Source organism: Peromyscus leucopus, chromosome 7 (assembly GCF_004664715.2).
Source record: "Peromyscus leucopus breed LL Stock chromosome 7, UCI_PerLeu_2.1, whole genome shotgun sequence".
In the NCBI taxonomy this organism is placed as follows: domain Eukaryota; kingdom Metazoa; phylum Chordata; class Mammalia; order Rodentia; family Cricetidae; genus Peromyscus; species Peromyscus leucopus.
Window position 1 is genome coordinate 45,278,755 of NC_051069.1, and position 14,040 is coordinate 45,292,794.

A 14,040-nucleotide genomic window follows, 5' to 3' on the forward strand; every position below is an offset into this window, starting at 1 on the left:
CATGATGGGGAAGGATGGCAGGGAGAGGGGGGGTGTGACTCCGAAGAGGGGCCTGGCATTCAAATCTGTTTTCTTCCACTTGGTAGCTGAGACTTTGAACAAATGCCTAATTTCCCAAGCTTCCTTTTCTCTTCTACAAAGTGGGGCTAAAAGAGAGCCTGCCTGTTTTGTGTTATGTGAAATCAGGTGGCCTGGTACTGTTCTAGGTAGATAGGAAGTTGCCAATAAGTGCCTTTGATGGAGTCATTGGCATTTCTTTCAGCGTGCTCTGGAGGGCTGGCCATGGTGGGAGCTGAGGAAATAAGAAACGGACTCTCTGGATCTGTCTGACTAGAGGTCGATGGCTCTGGCTCGGATGGTCTGGGCAGTGTACCTACTGCTATCACCCCCAGTTGAATTTTCTACCTAGAAATTACTTTTGTTCCTACAGACTGGAGACTGAAGCTTAAGTATTCCAATTTCTAGTCTGACTTCTTGCCCCTTCCTTCTTACACGAGGAGAGCTCTTAGTAGGATATAGGCTGTCCTGGAAGGGTGGTATTCCTCAAGTTGGAAAGGGGCAAGGTAAGTGCTTGTCCACATCCTGGACAGAGCACACATCTATCTTCCTCGTCTTGGGTTGCCTAGAAAAAAGCCTGTCCTGGGCAGAGACTCGAGAGTTTCTTTTGCTGTAGTCCTCGGTCAGACTCCCTGGAGCACTGGGACATCGCCAGCAGTTGTTTACCAGCAGCTGAAGAGGAGAGCTCTGAGGAGCATCAGGAATAGAGAATAGCTCCTTAGGGAACCTTGTCTGTACAGCCATGCTTCCCCGGTGCCCAGAGCTCTGCCTGCTTGAAGCTCTTGGGAGGATTCTCCCCTGTACTGTATGCAACTTCCCCTGGGGGTGTTGGCAAGATGTGCATCCCACTGGCATTGAATGACCTTGGCCATGACTCCCCTCAGCTTTCTGAGTCCTACTCTCATCATGTGCAAAATGGACGCCAGAATGCCATTTCCTAAGGCTTCTGTGAGAGGGTGTGAGCTCTGTGCTTGGCAAGTGGCCGAACTTAGGAAATAATAATTGGCCTTTAAAGGGCAAGATCAAAGAATTAATACATGTAAAATTTAAGGGTACTGAATTCTGTGTCAGTGAGAGCTAGCTGGGTAGTTGAAGGAGGTTGGTCCAGGGCCTTTAATAGACATCTCACCGATATTCCTCCTGGGTTAAATACTCCAGCTCCTGTCATCCCTGAGACCTGGAGCCCATTCTGTCTTTACAGAACTGGGGATCTCACATTAGGGTTAGATGTTATCCCTCTGTTTCCAGAGGAATTCAGTTGCAATGTACTTTTGTCTTTTTAAATCATCTTTGTAGGACCGTTAGAGTCCAAAGTTCCAGAGTGGAGCCCGTGTGAATAGAGTTCAGCCCCACCTCTCGCATGACCTGTGCAACTGACCTCGCTTCATTCAGCCTCTCTGACACTTTGTGCTGTTCAGTTGTTGGCTGTGGAGAGCGAAGGAGACAGTGAAAGCGCTTAGCATCGGGCTAATGTCTGGCGGTAGCAGTTATTCTGAGTGGCAGGAATCCTTCTGTTCCCCAAGCAGTGGCTTCGTTGATGCCCTGCAAGGACACACTTGGAAACCAAACACTGACTGGAACTTTGCTGAATATTGTGGGCATAGACAACATGCAGAGAAGCACGTTGGCTAGGTTTCTCTCTCTTGCTCTGTGGGCCTACCTCAGCTTCAGCAGTGACCCCGAGGAGCTCTGAGCGACGAGGACAGAGTTTAACTCGCCTTTCATTCCCCAAACAGGCCTTGGAAGACCGTGGCATTATAGAGATGCTCCTGACCTCAGACAACAAAGATGGCCTGCAAAAGGGAGTGGTGGATGGAGGTACCTGAAGGAGGCTGCCTGCTTGGCTCTTCTGCACAGTCCCCTGGCCATGGTCCGAGATAAAAGCAGGAGTTTCCCCGGTGCCTGGGGCGCACAGCGCAGGGCTGGGCAGGCTGGGCCGCAGGGGTACTAGGGTCCACAGCACCTCCCGTGGCCCCTTTCTCTTCTTTTTAACAAACGCCCTACCACAGATCTTCCAAACACCCAAGTACCTGAGCAGCTGTATCTGGCCACTGTTCCTGCCGAGCACATAGGGCACTCACAGTGCTACAGGTGGCTGCCCCCATTGGCAGGTTTCCTTTTATGGGGAAATTGCAGCTCCATTTCCCCTCAGTTGCATCAGACTTTGCAGTTATTCTCAGCCCTCTCCTGCCCGACATAGCAGCCACTGGTGCATCCTTTTATCTTTACTCTTCTCTTCAAAATATATCCGGAACTCAGATGTGTTTCGGCACCTCAGCGGTCGCCTCCCTACGAACCTGCAATGCCGCGGTATTTCCCTGGTCCCTCCAGCCAGCCCTTCTTAATACAGCAATTTGTGCCCACCTTTGAGAATGCAGCCCAGGAGTCAGGCCTGGGGCACGCACCTGCAATCCCAGCACTGGGGAAGTGAAGGCAGGAGGGTCATGAGTTTGAAGCCAGTCCAGGCCACAGAGTTAGTTCCAGGCCAGCCAAGACTGCACGTATCTCGGAGACTACCTATTCTCTAACAGACAAGCATGCAGCCCAGATCATCTTGTCATACTGCTTGAGCTCCAAGTACTCCATGGAAAGAGGGAGAAGCACATCTCTGAGAATAGCTGCATGGGCTCCCCACCCAGCAACCCCCGAATGCCCCTCCCCACGCGTCCCTCCCACAGCCCTTCTCCACCGCCTGCTTCCATAGCCCCGCACATGACCCTGAATGCACCCTGGCAGCATGCCTCACAGTTGCCACACACGTGACTGAGCTGCTCTCTAGGTGTGTACCCCTTCCCACTCTGTTCTACCCTCCTGGCTCCCGCTGTGTTTCTCAAGTGCACAGAACACCCCCAGATTCGGAGGCTCTGCAGACCTTTTGGGAATCTGCATGGCTTGCCTCCCAGGTGGTCTTTGCAGCGAGTTTTTTTTCCCTGAGCATCCTGTTAGACCATGCACCCCTTCACAAGACTCAGCCCACTGTCATTTTGCCTTATAACCTTTGGAGTAGACAGCTTAACTTACTCCTCTGTCTCACAGCCGTAGTGAGCTCTATGGGCCTGGGGCTGTCTTGTATGGCCTGTGCTTGAACATGCGCTCATCCATGGTTCATGCTCAAAGAGGTTGAAGAACCCTCTTGTCCATTACGGTGATTCCTCTTGTGGGCCTCCGTGCTGTGCTTCTCTGCCTTAGCACCTCCTCACGTCTATTCTGTCCCTTTTATATTTCCTTCTGTAGACTGACCTGTTTGTAGATAGTGACTTTTAATGTGATATCCCTTCCACAGTACCTGGCACGGTTGCCTCTGGGAATGACCGCTGAGTAGATGGAGAGGGAAAGGCTCTTATCTACAGCAAGCACGGGAATGAAAAGACATTCTCTTTGGTTGTGACAAAGATCAGTAGTGATTCCTGTTAGTTCCACAAGGTGGCACTGTCTACTCATGTTTGCTACCAAGGCCCATGTGATGGGGTCATGGGGTATGAGACAGTCTATAAAGGCTTTGGAAGATGCTCTCTCCATTCCCACCCATCCTCTCCTGCAGGCTCCAACCCTTGGGCACAGATTACTGCTGTCTGGAATGATGGTTTTTAATTTAAAAAGTTAAAGCATTCATTCATATGGCCTACAAGTAAAATAATAAAAAGGATACTTATCAAGAAATACACTTTCCTCCTCAGCTCATTCCCCAGAAACAGCCATCTCGAACCCTATCTTTTCTTTCAACTCTCGCCTTCCTGTGTCTATACAGCCTGCACACGTGATGCGACTCTATGTCTACTGACTTAGGGTTCTGGAGCTGTCCTCCTGTTTCTGTGGACGGCTGGGGTTACCTTGGTCTCACACACCTTCCGTTTCTTGCGGGTGCGGCTTTCAGGTCTGCTGGGTGGGGTGTGCTGCTCTGCAGCATGTGAATCAGGTGACTAGTCAGTGCGAAGTTCTCACCTCCAGTGGAGTCACGATCCCATTTGCTTTGCTTTTCATCTCAGATCTCCCTCTCTCTCCACCCCCCTGCCTTCTCTTTTTTTACTTTGTAGTTCAGGCTGTCCTCAAACTCCTGATCCTTCTGCCTTGGCCTCCTGAGTGATGAGATAATGGGATTACAAGCTCGTCGTGCACATGGGGCCCATCCTTATCACTCCCCAGCTCTCCTAGCAAATGTCTTAACAGAGACCTCCTTAGCTCCCATCCTATGCCTCCCTTGTTTGTAAACATCTTAAATGTTCCTCTTCTTAGTTCTGCGTGCCCTGACTTTCTGTTACTACTATGCCCAGTTTTTGAGGGGGGATGAAGCTCTTAAGACGGGTAAAAGAAGTGAGCAGGAGCCTTTCCCTGTGGGGGTAAATGGTGCCGTGAGGACTGTGAATATTAGGAAACTCAAATGTCAGTGTCTAGAGATACCATTTTTAAGCCACCATGGAAGCCACCTCTGGCTTCTTGCACAGCTATTTGAGGAACAAATGCAAGGAATGTTAGGAGGCCCTTGCCCAGAAATCCCCTCCGGTCTGCCTTCCTTCCACTCCTGGGCTCACACCTCTTCTGTGTTCACGCCCCTCCCGCGCTCACACCCCTTCTGCACTCTCACTCCTTGCAGCCATTGTCTCTCCCCTTTCTTGAATTTGATAAAGCGTCAGGATGACACGACCTGGCTGTGTGTGTTCAGCTAGCCCTGTGCATTGGGCTGCCTTTGGGATTTCCCAGTTAAACAGGCTTCCCGAAAGGCGTGGCTAACTTTAGGCAGGGAGGGTTCTAGTTGGAGGATCTTCCCCTGTGGGTTACTAGAAGGCAGTGACATTGCAGCACAATGTCCTGGTGTGAAGGGTCCTGAGTCTGCAGCCCTGCTCTGCTGCTCACAGATTGTGGACCGTGAGGGAAGTTTCTGTATCTTCAGAGTCTTAGCTTTATCTCCTTCACTGGTCACAGTGGCCTGATATCCTAGATGGTAGCTGGGGCCGGCCTGTCTTAGTCACTCCTAAGCCCGTTTATCTGCAACTGGCCATTCAGGTGGACAGTCAGGTAAGGGTCCTTGGAGTCAAGTTCTACAGCTGGCTGTGACTGTGGCAAGGTCATAGCCACCAGCCAGCCATAGCATTTTTCTTGAGCATGCATTTTGCTTATGGAAAGCTGTATAAAATTCTGGTTAAAATTTTAAAATAAGCACATTGTGGAATAGAGTAGACTGAAGTCTTATCAAGAAATGAGACATGAATCTTCATTGAGATCATTACCCTCGGTATACAAAGGCTTTACCGTTGCACTCGGAGTACAGCGTAGAGCTCAGGCTCTGGTTCCTGTGTCAGTAGTTCAGAGAAGCCTTTCCTCTGCTTGCAGACATTACAGTCAGTCAAAATCAGATGCAGAGTGTGTGGCTCCACTCTGTATCGAGCAGTGGAATTTCCAGAAATAACAATATAGGCAAGTCTTTTGACATCACAGGAGCTAACTTCTTTTTTTTTTTTTTTTTTTGGTTTTTCGAGACAGGGTTTCTCTGTGTAGCTTTGTGCCTTTCCTGGAACTCACTTGGTAGCCCAGGCTGGCCTCGAACTCACAGTGATCCGCCTGCTCTGCCTCCCGAGTGCTGGGATTAAAGGCATGCGCCACCACCGCCCTGCAGGAGCTAACTTCTAATGGGAGGTGGGAAACAACGTCTATACTAGCTATTTTTTTTTTTTATGCCGGTGGATTGAAGATTTGGATAATTCAGAAAGTCTTTGTGGCTTCAAGACTATGCTTTGTTTTTCTTTCTCTACTGCCTTCCTAGTGCTGGCCACCATCAACTTACAGTCACAACAGGAGCTGAAGGAACTAAACAGTGTTCTCATATCTATCCAGGTAGGTCTGGCCCAAGGGGTGCTATGGATCTTCTAGTTTGAGTGCGGGGATTCCACATGCCTGCACTGTGCCCGGAGTTCTGGGATGGGGGAGGACTCTCAGCTCTCCCAGCCTCTTGGCTCATGCCACATTGCTTCATGGCTGGGAGGGAAGCAGCGTAGAAGCCCCGCTCTGAAGTTTTGCTGTGTAGACTGATGCCATCCAAGTGTGCTGTGTCCTGTTGAGAAAGGCACCTTTGGAAACTTTTGGTTTTTCATGGACTCTGCAAGACCCAGCTTTGCTTTGGGAGATCGAGAGAGAAAAGACACCTCTTTGTCCCATACCATAGAAGGTACCCTCCTTTAACTTTTAGGGCCTCGTTGGCACGGAGAATGTTTCTGTTATTCATAGGGCAGGAGGCCTGGTTGATTCCAAGTTGGACAGAGAGAGTTTCTGGGTGTGTTTCAGGTTCTTCCCATTGATGGTCACACACAGCCCCATTCTAGTTGATGTCTCTAGTTTGTGTGTCTCTCCTAAACAGACAGATGTGAGTGGGGCCACGCTCTATCCCATGTGAAGAACAGAAAGCACATGTCAGCCTGGTTATCAAAGGGGGTGAATGCCCCAACTTGCCCCCACCAGTTGCATCTCCACCATGGTCCTAGTGTGAAACTGATGTATGGACAGTGGATAGATGCCTGTGGGGATAGTGGGCCAATGGTGTGGGCAGACTTGTGGTCCACGGAGTAGACTGTTTGTTCCAGCTGTGACCTTTCAGAGTAGGGACAGTATCCTCAGGTACACTCACATGAAGTCATAATGACAGGTAGTAAGTACCTTGTAAGGTGAGATTATATGTATGGTGTGACTCTTCCTGGTGTCGATGGTGCCCAAAAGGGGTGGGAAGGCTCTTAGGAGGAGGGCAGGCCTGATCACTGGTAGACTTCCCAGAGGGCAGGGATAATGCATGTACATGTTTGGGTTCAAGTGGAACCCTTTCTTCCTGTTTTCTTTCCCCCAGTATGTCCCGGGTCTTTTCTCTGTCTGTAGAGGTGCCGGGTCGGTCTTACTTCATGACTGATTGTAGGGCCTCTGTCCTTGTGGGGTCTGTAATCTACCTGGGGAGAGAGACTCGTGAGCTAGTGTCTCAAAGGGGCTAGGCAGAGCTGCAGTTGAGGGCTGCCAAGGGAAGTGCAGATGCCGGGCGCTGCTTAGGATCCACTTGGTCACTGTGTGGTGGGACTCCGGACACATTGTTTGGCTTCTCTGTGTTTCTCTGCTTCTTTTAGTTGAGTAGGTTTAATGAGAATGACTTGACTAAGGGACTATTTGAAAAGTACCTCATGGTACTGTGATGGAAGGAGGTGTCTGCGCTGGTCCCTGGAAAACTGGCCATGTCAGTGCTGTGGCTGTCCCATCAGCAGAATGGCACCGCTGAAGGACTCTCCGTTATAGTCCCTGACATCTGCCCTTACTTAAATGAGTGGTTCTGTCTAATGGGCTTCATTGGACGGACACTCTGGACCCCAGCACTGGTTAACTTTGGGGTGTTCATTAGTCCTCATGTGTATGCCCAGTGAGGAGATAACTCATGCTAGAGATTTTTGAGTACTTCCTGTTTCTTTGCATCATTTCACCTAATTCTCCTAGTGAGCATGAGTGCTAGCTACTGTTACAGCTATCCATGGTCAAGCGAACAGACAGAACATGGATAAAGCACCCAGAAGATGGTCAGTTTGGGGTTGGTTGCACCACATTCTGGAGTGAGATAGCTTGGTCCATGCTAGACACTCACTCCCCTCCCTACACCACAGAAGAACTTAAGCAAACAAACCCACCATTGGCACTGGAGGTTGTTGGGATTTAGGACTTCCACTCTGGCTCTCCTTTTGGGTGACTTAAATGTGTGCATAGTATGGCCTATCTTGGGATGTAGATAGTTTGTAAAGAAAAACAAAGCTACCACCTTGCTAAAAAATTATTGTGGCTATGTTGGCTTTTACCCAGAGACAATTGGTACCTTCTATGCCATGGGCTATTAAGTATACCCCCATCTCTCTGAAACATGTTCTGTTGCTTTATGCAGTTTCAAATATCAGGCCAGTCCTGAGAGAGGATACTTAATCAGCTGTCACTGAATAAAGGAGGAATGCTTCCTGGCCCAGAGCATAAAATCTTAGCCAATGAGTCTTTCACACCCACCCAAGTGCCCTCAGCTTTGGCAGACATGGTGTGGCTGAGCATAGTCCCCAAATGACTTCTGTGTGCACAGAGGAAGCCGATGTCACTCCAGTGTTCTGAAGTGACCGTTAAGACCTGTTCAGTATCTTTGGGAAGGTCTGAATTCAGAGTGCGGCCGTACAGCTTGCACTGTGAGTAGCTGCTCTGTCAGGACCTGGTCCTCTGGTTTAGTTTTATAAACTGTTGTTTAAGTCAGAACTTAAAGAAGACCCATTCTGAAGCCTCTGACTTCCAGATTGGGGGAAGCAGTCATTTTGGTGTGTCTGCATCCGTGGTATGACTCTCGGATGTACTCATTCAGAATAGGACATTCTTCTTCCCTGGTAGAGGATAGGTGAATGTTGTCTTGAGCCAGAATGAAATACAACCAGTGTTGGAAAGGGCACCCAAGGCAGTTGGCAAATTCTGATGAAGTCTTAGTTTGAGCATATACTTGTGTCTTCTTGCTAGCACCCATCATATGCATCCTCAAAAAGTACATTAAACATCAACTCTGGTAGCCTCTTCCACATACCAGCAGGTGATGAGATGAATGATCTTCATCTATGCTGTGCACCTACAAGTCTCTCAGGCAAAGGGTAGATGTCCAGGGAGGACAAAGGTACTCTGGTTCCTTCCAAGATGGGTGCCCCTCTTTCCCTTTTGATTAGACAGTCTGCCTAATTCTCATTTTGTGGTACCCAGGGGATTCAACCGAAGATGGTGATGGAGTACTGGACAGGGTGGTTTGACTCATGGGGTGGCCCCCACAATATCTTGGATTCCTCTGGTGAGTATTTTGTTTTGCCAACATCTAATGTGTATGTTTACCCTGAGTAAGAATGTTTTACGTTCTCAGACCTTGTGTATGGAGTTGTAGGATGCTAGGTTCCTGAGATAATTTGTGTTCATACTCAACTCTTGGTATTTCAGAGTCTTGACTTGAAATAACCACTTTCAAGTTTCATCATTGCTTTTCTGTGTTTTTGTAATTAGAAAAGTAACATGCTTGTTTGCAAATATCTAAGAAATGTAGGGAAGTTTAAAGAAGAAATAAAGTCCTGGAGTCTAGATCAAGCATTTTGATGTATTTAACAGTGTAGGCAGCTCATAGTGTAGCTGCATCTATGAACAGACAGATAGAGCTAGAGATAGATTCATCACGTCTTCACACACACACACACACACACACACACACACACACACACACACAACATCCTCTACTGCTGAACATAGGAATGCTTGGAGTAACTGGGCATCACTGTCTTAAAGGATTTGAAGAGCCCCATTGTATTGATGACTAAACCGCCATTCAGTGACCCAGTTCCTTACTGATGGTTGCTTAGTTTTGGGTTTGGTTAATTGAACACTACTTAAGTGAGCATCCCTGAACATCTAGTTTTGTATACTTGGCACATAAATCCATATAATAAAGAATAGATTGCTACATCGGTGTAGTTTTAATATATGTATTTATCACTGCCCTTCACAAAGCAGCCTACTGGCTATTATTAAATGAAAGTGCCCATTTCCTACAGATTCATCAGTACTGAGTATTAAAATGATTTTTTAAAAATTTGCCAGTTCACTAGGTCAGTATTGAGTTTGCATTTACTGGATATGTCATACAAATATATATTAATTGGCCTTATATTTTGTTGTCTGGTACTCTCTTTGCATATCATTGACTCATTTCCTAGTTAAGGGAGGACTTTGGGATATAGGCAGGACTATTGTGTAATGGGGTCCCACCTATTTTGCATTTCAGAGAGCAGCCACTGGGTAAGATGCCAGCTGGTAGTGTAGAAACAGCCTAATGGCTACAGATTGTCCAGGGAAAACTGAATGACCCAGTGATGAAATGGTAGGGATTGGGATGTGAGGGAACCAAGAGGCCTCACTGGGGCTTCCCTTATGCTCTGATTCATTTTAAACATTGCTCCTCCTTGCTTTCCTTGAAGAGGTCTTGCAGACAGTGTCTGCTATCACCAAAGCCGGCTCCTCCATCAACTTGTACATGTTCCACGGAGGCACAAATTTTGGCTTCATAAACGGAGCTATGCATTTTAATGACTACAAGGCCGATGTCACCAGCTATGGCAAGTATCCCCACTGGTTCTCCCTGTTCCTTCCCAGTGTAGGGCTGGTGCTTTTGATGGAGAGTCCTTTAGAGACAGTTTCCAGCTCCTTTCGCGTCTTTGGCTATATAATGTCCAGGGAGTGTTATAGGCTTTGTCTGACTATCACCTCGAAACGTATAGGGCAGTAGGTGCCTGTGAATGGCTTGCTCTGTTGAGGGATCTCTTTCGAGGACCTGGGGAGGGAGGCAAACCTAGAGAGACAGGGATGGAGATAGCCTTCCTCCTTCTCAGACCCTTGAGAAGGTGTGATCTTGGCCTGCCTCCTTCTGACTGAGTTCACCAGGAGCAGAGGAGATGCTCTGTTGTATCCACTTACAGTAAAAATTGAGGATCATGCTGTGCTCCTGGGTACTTTTGTAGTATTTAGTACCTACCATATTTTGACTGAATGATTCACAATAAAGGTATTTTTCTCCAAAATTGCTGGTTTGAGGACTCTGTTCCCCTCCTTTCTTCTTTTTTCTTTTTCATCCCTTTGCGCTGTTTTGGGGACAGGAGAGACTGTGAAAGGTCACTGGGTGTCTTGCAGACTATGATGCCATACTGACAGAGGCTGGAGATTATACTGCCAAATACACCAAGCTTCGGCAACTCTTCGGAACCATCTCAGGTACAAACAGGCAGCAGATTCAAATATCCACTTGGGTGAATGCTTTTGCCATGAGGCCTTAGAGTTTCTGCTGTCTTGCTCTCCTGCCTCAACTCTAGCTGATCCATATTCAAGAATGTTCTAGACTACTAGGAATGTGGCTCAGTGGTAGAACTCTTGCCTAGCATGCAGAAGGCCCTGTGTTCCACCCTGAGCACTGCCAAAAACAAACAAACATTCTAGACACAGAAAGTTTGAGAGACTATTTTCATCATGCTGTGCTTCTTGTATTTGACTCAGATGAAGCCTCTTTATGACATATAGAAGACACGAGAACTCCCTGTCCTGGTCCACGCCTCATGTTCTAGAGTAGCCCCAGCACTGAATGGGGCCTGTGGTTGATATTGGTGTCCAGATGGAAGGTGTACATTGGACTGTGGGTGTGAGGCTGCAGGATGCAGTGACGATTGAGTCTTTAAGGGAGGGCCATGGTTCCTGTTGCAGGTATCCCTCCACCTCCTCCACCTGAGCTCATTCTTAAGATGATCTATGAGCCAATGAGGCCATCTTTCTACCTCTCACTGTGGGATGCTATCCTGTTCATGGATGACGTAAGTGCTGCAGGCTGGGCGTCAGGGATAGTTGCCAAGCAGACATGACCCAGGGACTTTCCAAATGGGGTTCTGGGATGAGCAAAGCCACTCAGTGGCCTTGAGATCTCTTCCCACCCAGAGAACTGAGTGAAGAGAATACAGTGGTGCTGGAGTGGGAATTGGGAAGGAATAGAAGAGCTTGAACTTGGTGCCCCCTCCTTTAGCCTCAGGGGCAGGGCTGGGCCATGAGTGAGGAGAGGAGGAAGGGATGATCCTTCCCCTGTGGAGAGGAGAGAGGGTACCTGCTATCATTCATTCTTTTGTGATGCCGACATGATAGTGGTTTAAAGATTCCAGTAGATTGTAGGACTCTAGTGAAATCTCCCTTTTCCTGTTGACCTTATTTCTGTGACTCTAATGAGCCATTTTAAGTTTAAGCTAGTAAGAAGGTGGAATAGGAAAAAGGCTGGAGAAACCTTGCATCCTGTCACTCGCTGCTCATGTGAAGTCTTAGAGTTAGGAACAGCCTGGCTCCTGTGCTTGCTTGTGTCTTCTTATGTAGCCATTCACGTCTGAGATTCCCGTCAACATGGAGAACCTGCCAGTCAACAACGGAAATGGGCAGGCCTTTGGGTATGTTCTGTATGAGACCACCATCTTTTCATCTGGAGTCCTCAGTGGCCTTGTGCGTGACAGGGGACAGGTAGGAGCATTTCCTCTGAACTCCCAGGACTTTGTAGTGACAAGGCATGGCAGTACATACCTTATTCTCCGCCTCACAGCCAGCGGCTGCCAGTGTGTAAAATTGGCTGTCTGCATTCGCTGGAGATTGTACATAGTCTTTCCCTCCTAGCTGTGATGCTCTCTTTCCTCCACACCTGCCCAGCACCTTCATAAGGCCCCTCAGTGGTCCTTGGTTTTGTTTTTTTTTTTTTGTTTGTTTGTTTAGCAGAGGCCCCTCTTATCTTCCTCCCATTGACCATGATTTTCATCTGCTCACTTTGGCAGGTCTTTTTGAACAAAGTATCCATAGGATTCTTGGACTATAAAACAACGAAGATTACTATCCCCTTGACCCAGGTTTGTTACCCTAGGGAGCTGGGTGATGGCTAGGAAACTGGACTGGAGTCAAAGGGGGAGATCAGGAAGCCAGGAGGCTCCTTAATTAAAAGCTGGAAAGAGAAGGGCACGCCTACCTTTCTGACCTGTTGGGTCCCATTCTCAGAGCGCAGAGAAGCACTGGGGAACACAGAGGTCCCCAGGTGTAGCTGGATTGTCAGGCAATGATAACTGGCCACTGTGTTCCTGACAGGGTTACACCATACTGAGGATCTTGGTGGAAAATCGTGGGCGAGTCAACTACGGGAATAATATTGACACTCAGCGCAAAGGTGGGTCCTCGGATAGACCAGGAGAAGAGCTGTCTTCACTCTTCAGGCTTGTTTATCTGTTTGCCATCAGTTACATCGAGAGGCCCCTGGGGACCCTTTCAGGGAGGTGGTTGATGGAGGCCTGTTGCAGGGAGGTGGACTGTGGACCCCACTGCAAGACAATGGTTCATGGAGGTTTATTGAAGGGGCATGGTGCCTGGTTTACCTGCATATAAGTCCTGGTGAGTGGGTCAGGAGGGTTTGGACACTTACCCTTTAGTGCTTCATAACTGTATAGTTCTCGTGTGTGCCCCGAGCTGGCCTCTCAAGCTTTATACCGGACTCTACTTTGGTGGGGGTGGGCCTCTCTGCTTGCAGGGCTGTGGGTAAGGAGCAAGGAAAGGAAGTCTCCTGGAGTCCTTGAAAGAACAGAATGCATGCCTTCTTGGGCCTTAACACTGAAATTCCGTTCTTCATCTCTCTCAGGAAAACTCATAGGCAGTGCTCTGGGCTCAGGAGGAAGCCAGGCATGCAATGAGCAGACTGCAGTTTGTTGTCATGACCCTCCAGGAGTACCCTCCAGGACACTTGCCCATGCCCCTGGCTTTCTGAATCGTTAGACTGTAGTCCCTTTCTTTTCCCTGTCTGTTTATATGTGGGTAGTTTGTAATGCAGTCTAAGAAGGGAACTAAGTTAAAATAAGATCTTCCTATGCTGAGGAGGTTGGTGACATCTCCTTTCTCTTTCCTTCCTCTGCATTTGTGGTGGAGGGAGCTATCACCTCTCTTTCCTGGTCAGGATGTCAGCTGAAAGCCTCTTGCACGTGCCCAGAAAGTGATGTGGCCTCAGCCCTTGGGGTTTCCTCTGCAGAAGAACCTCAAGTTAGTTACTATGCACCATCTAGCAGCATCCTTGTAGTGCCACATAACAAAGTAGCACCATCTAGGCTGCCATCCCAGACCCTCAGCAGTTCTCCAGGATTTCTCCACAGGCCTTAGCGTCTTCCTTAGTCTTCCTTCTCTGGACCTATCTTACCTCTTTGTTGTGGAGTTAGAAAGACCTGTCAGACTGTCCCAGTCTTTATTTCCCAGAATCTTGATTGAGTGTGCTCTGACCATCTGTAGACTCTGCCCTCTTGGCCAGTTCAGTGTTTGCAGTCCGCAGGCCTTCCCTCCAGAAATACATGCGCTCTCACGCTTGTCCCTGCCATGGAGGCTGCTCCAGGAACAGCTGTCTTCACCCTTAAGGTGCTGGGCAGCCAC

At 48.4% G+C, this 14,040-nt stretch overlaps 1 protein-coding gene across 2 annotated transcripts in view; it reads left to right on the forward strand.

Annotated features, from left to right (window-relative positions):
- LOC114695283 (beta-galactosidase-1-like protein 2) overlaps window positions 1–14,040 on the forward strand; it is a 66,593-nt gene that overhangs the window by 49,547 nt on the left and 3,006 nt on the right. For both annotated transcript variants that reach the window (XM_037207662.1, XM_028872578.2), the window contains 9 exons: window positions 1,794–1,875; window positions 5,816–5,886; window positions 8,791–8,875; window positions 10,047–10,184; window positions 10,756–10,836; window positions 11,320–11,426; window positions 11,971–12,111; window positions 12,417–12,488; window positions 12,721–12,799. In XM_037207662.1, coding sequence (XP_037063557.1) covers window positions 1,794–1,875; window positions 5,816–5,886; window positions 8,791–8,875; window positions 10,047–10,184; window positions 10,756–10,836; window positions 11,320–11,426; window positions 11,971–12,111; window positions 12,417–12,488; window positions 12,721–12,799 — 856 coding nt within the window. The remainder of the gene's footprint in view (window positions 1–1,793; window positions 1,876–5,815; window positions 5,887–8,790; window positions 8,876–10,046; window positions 10,185–10,755; window positions 10,837–11,319; window positions 11,427–11,970; window positions 12,112–12,416; window positions 12,489–12,720; window positions 12,800–14,040) is intronic.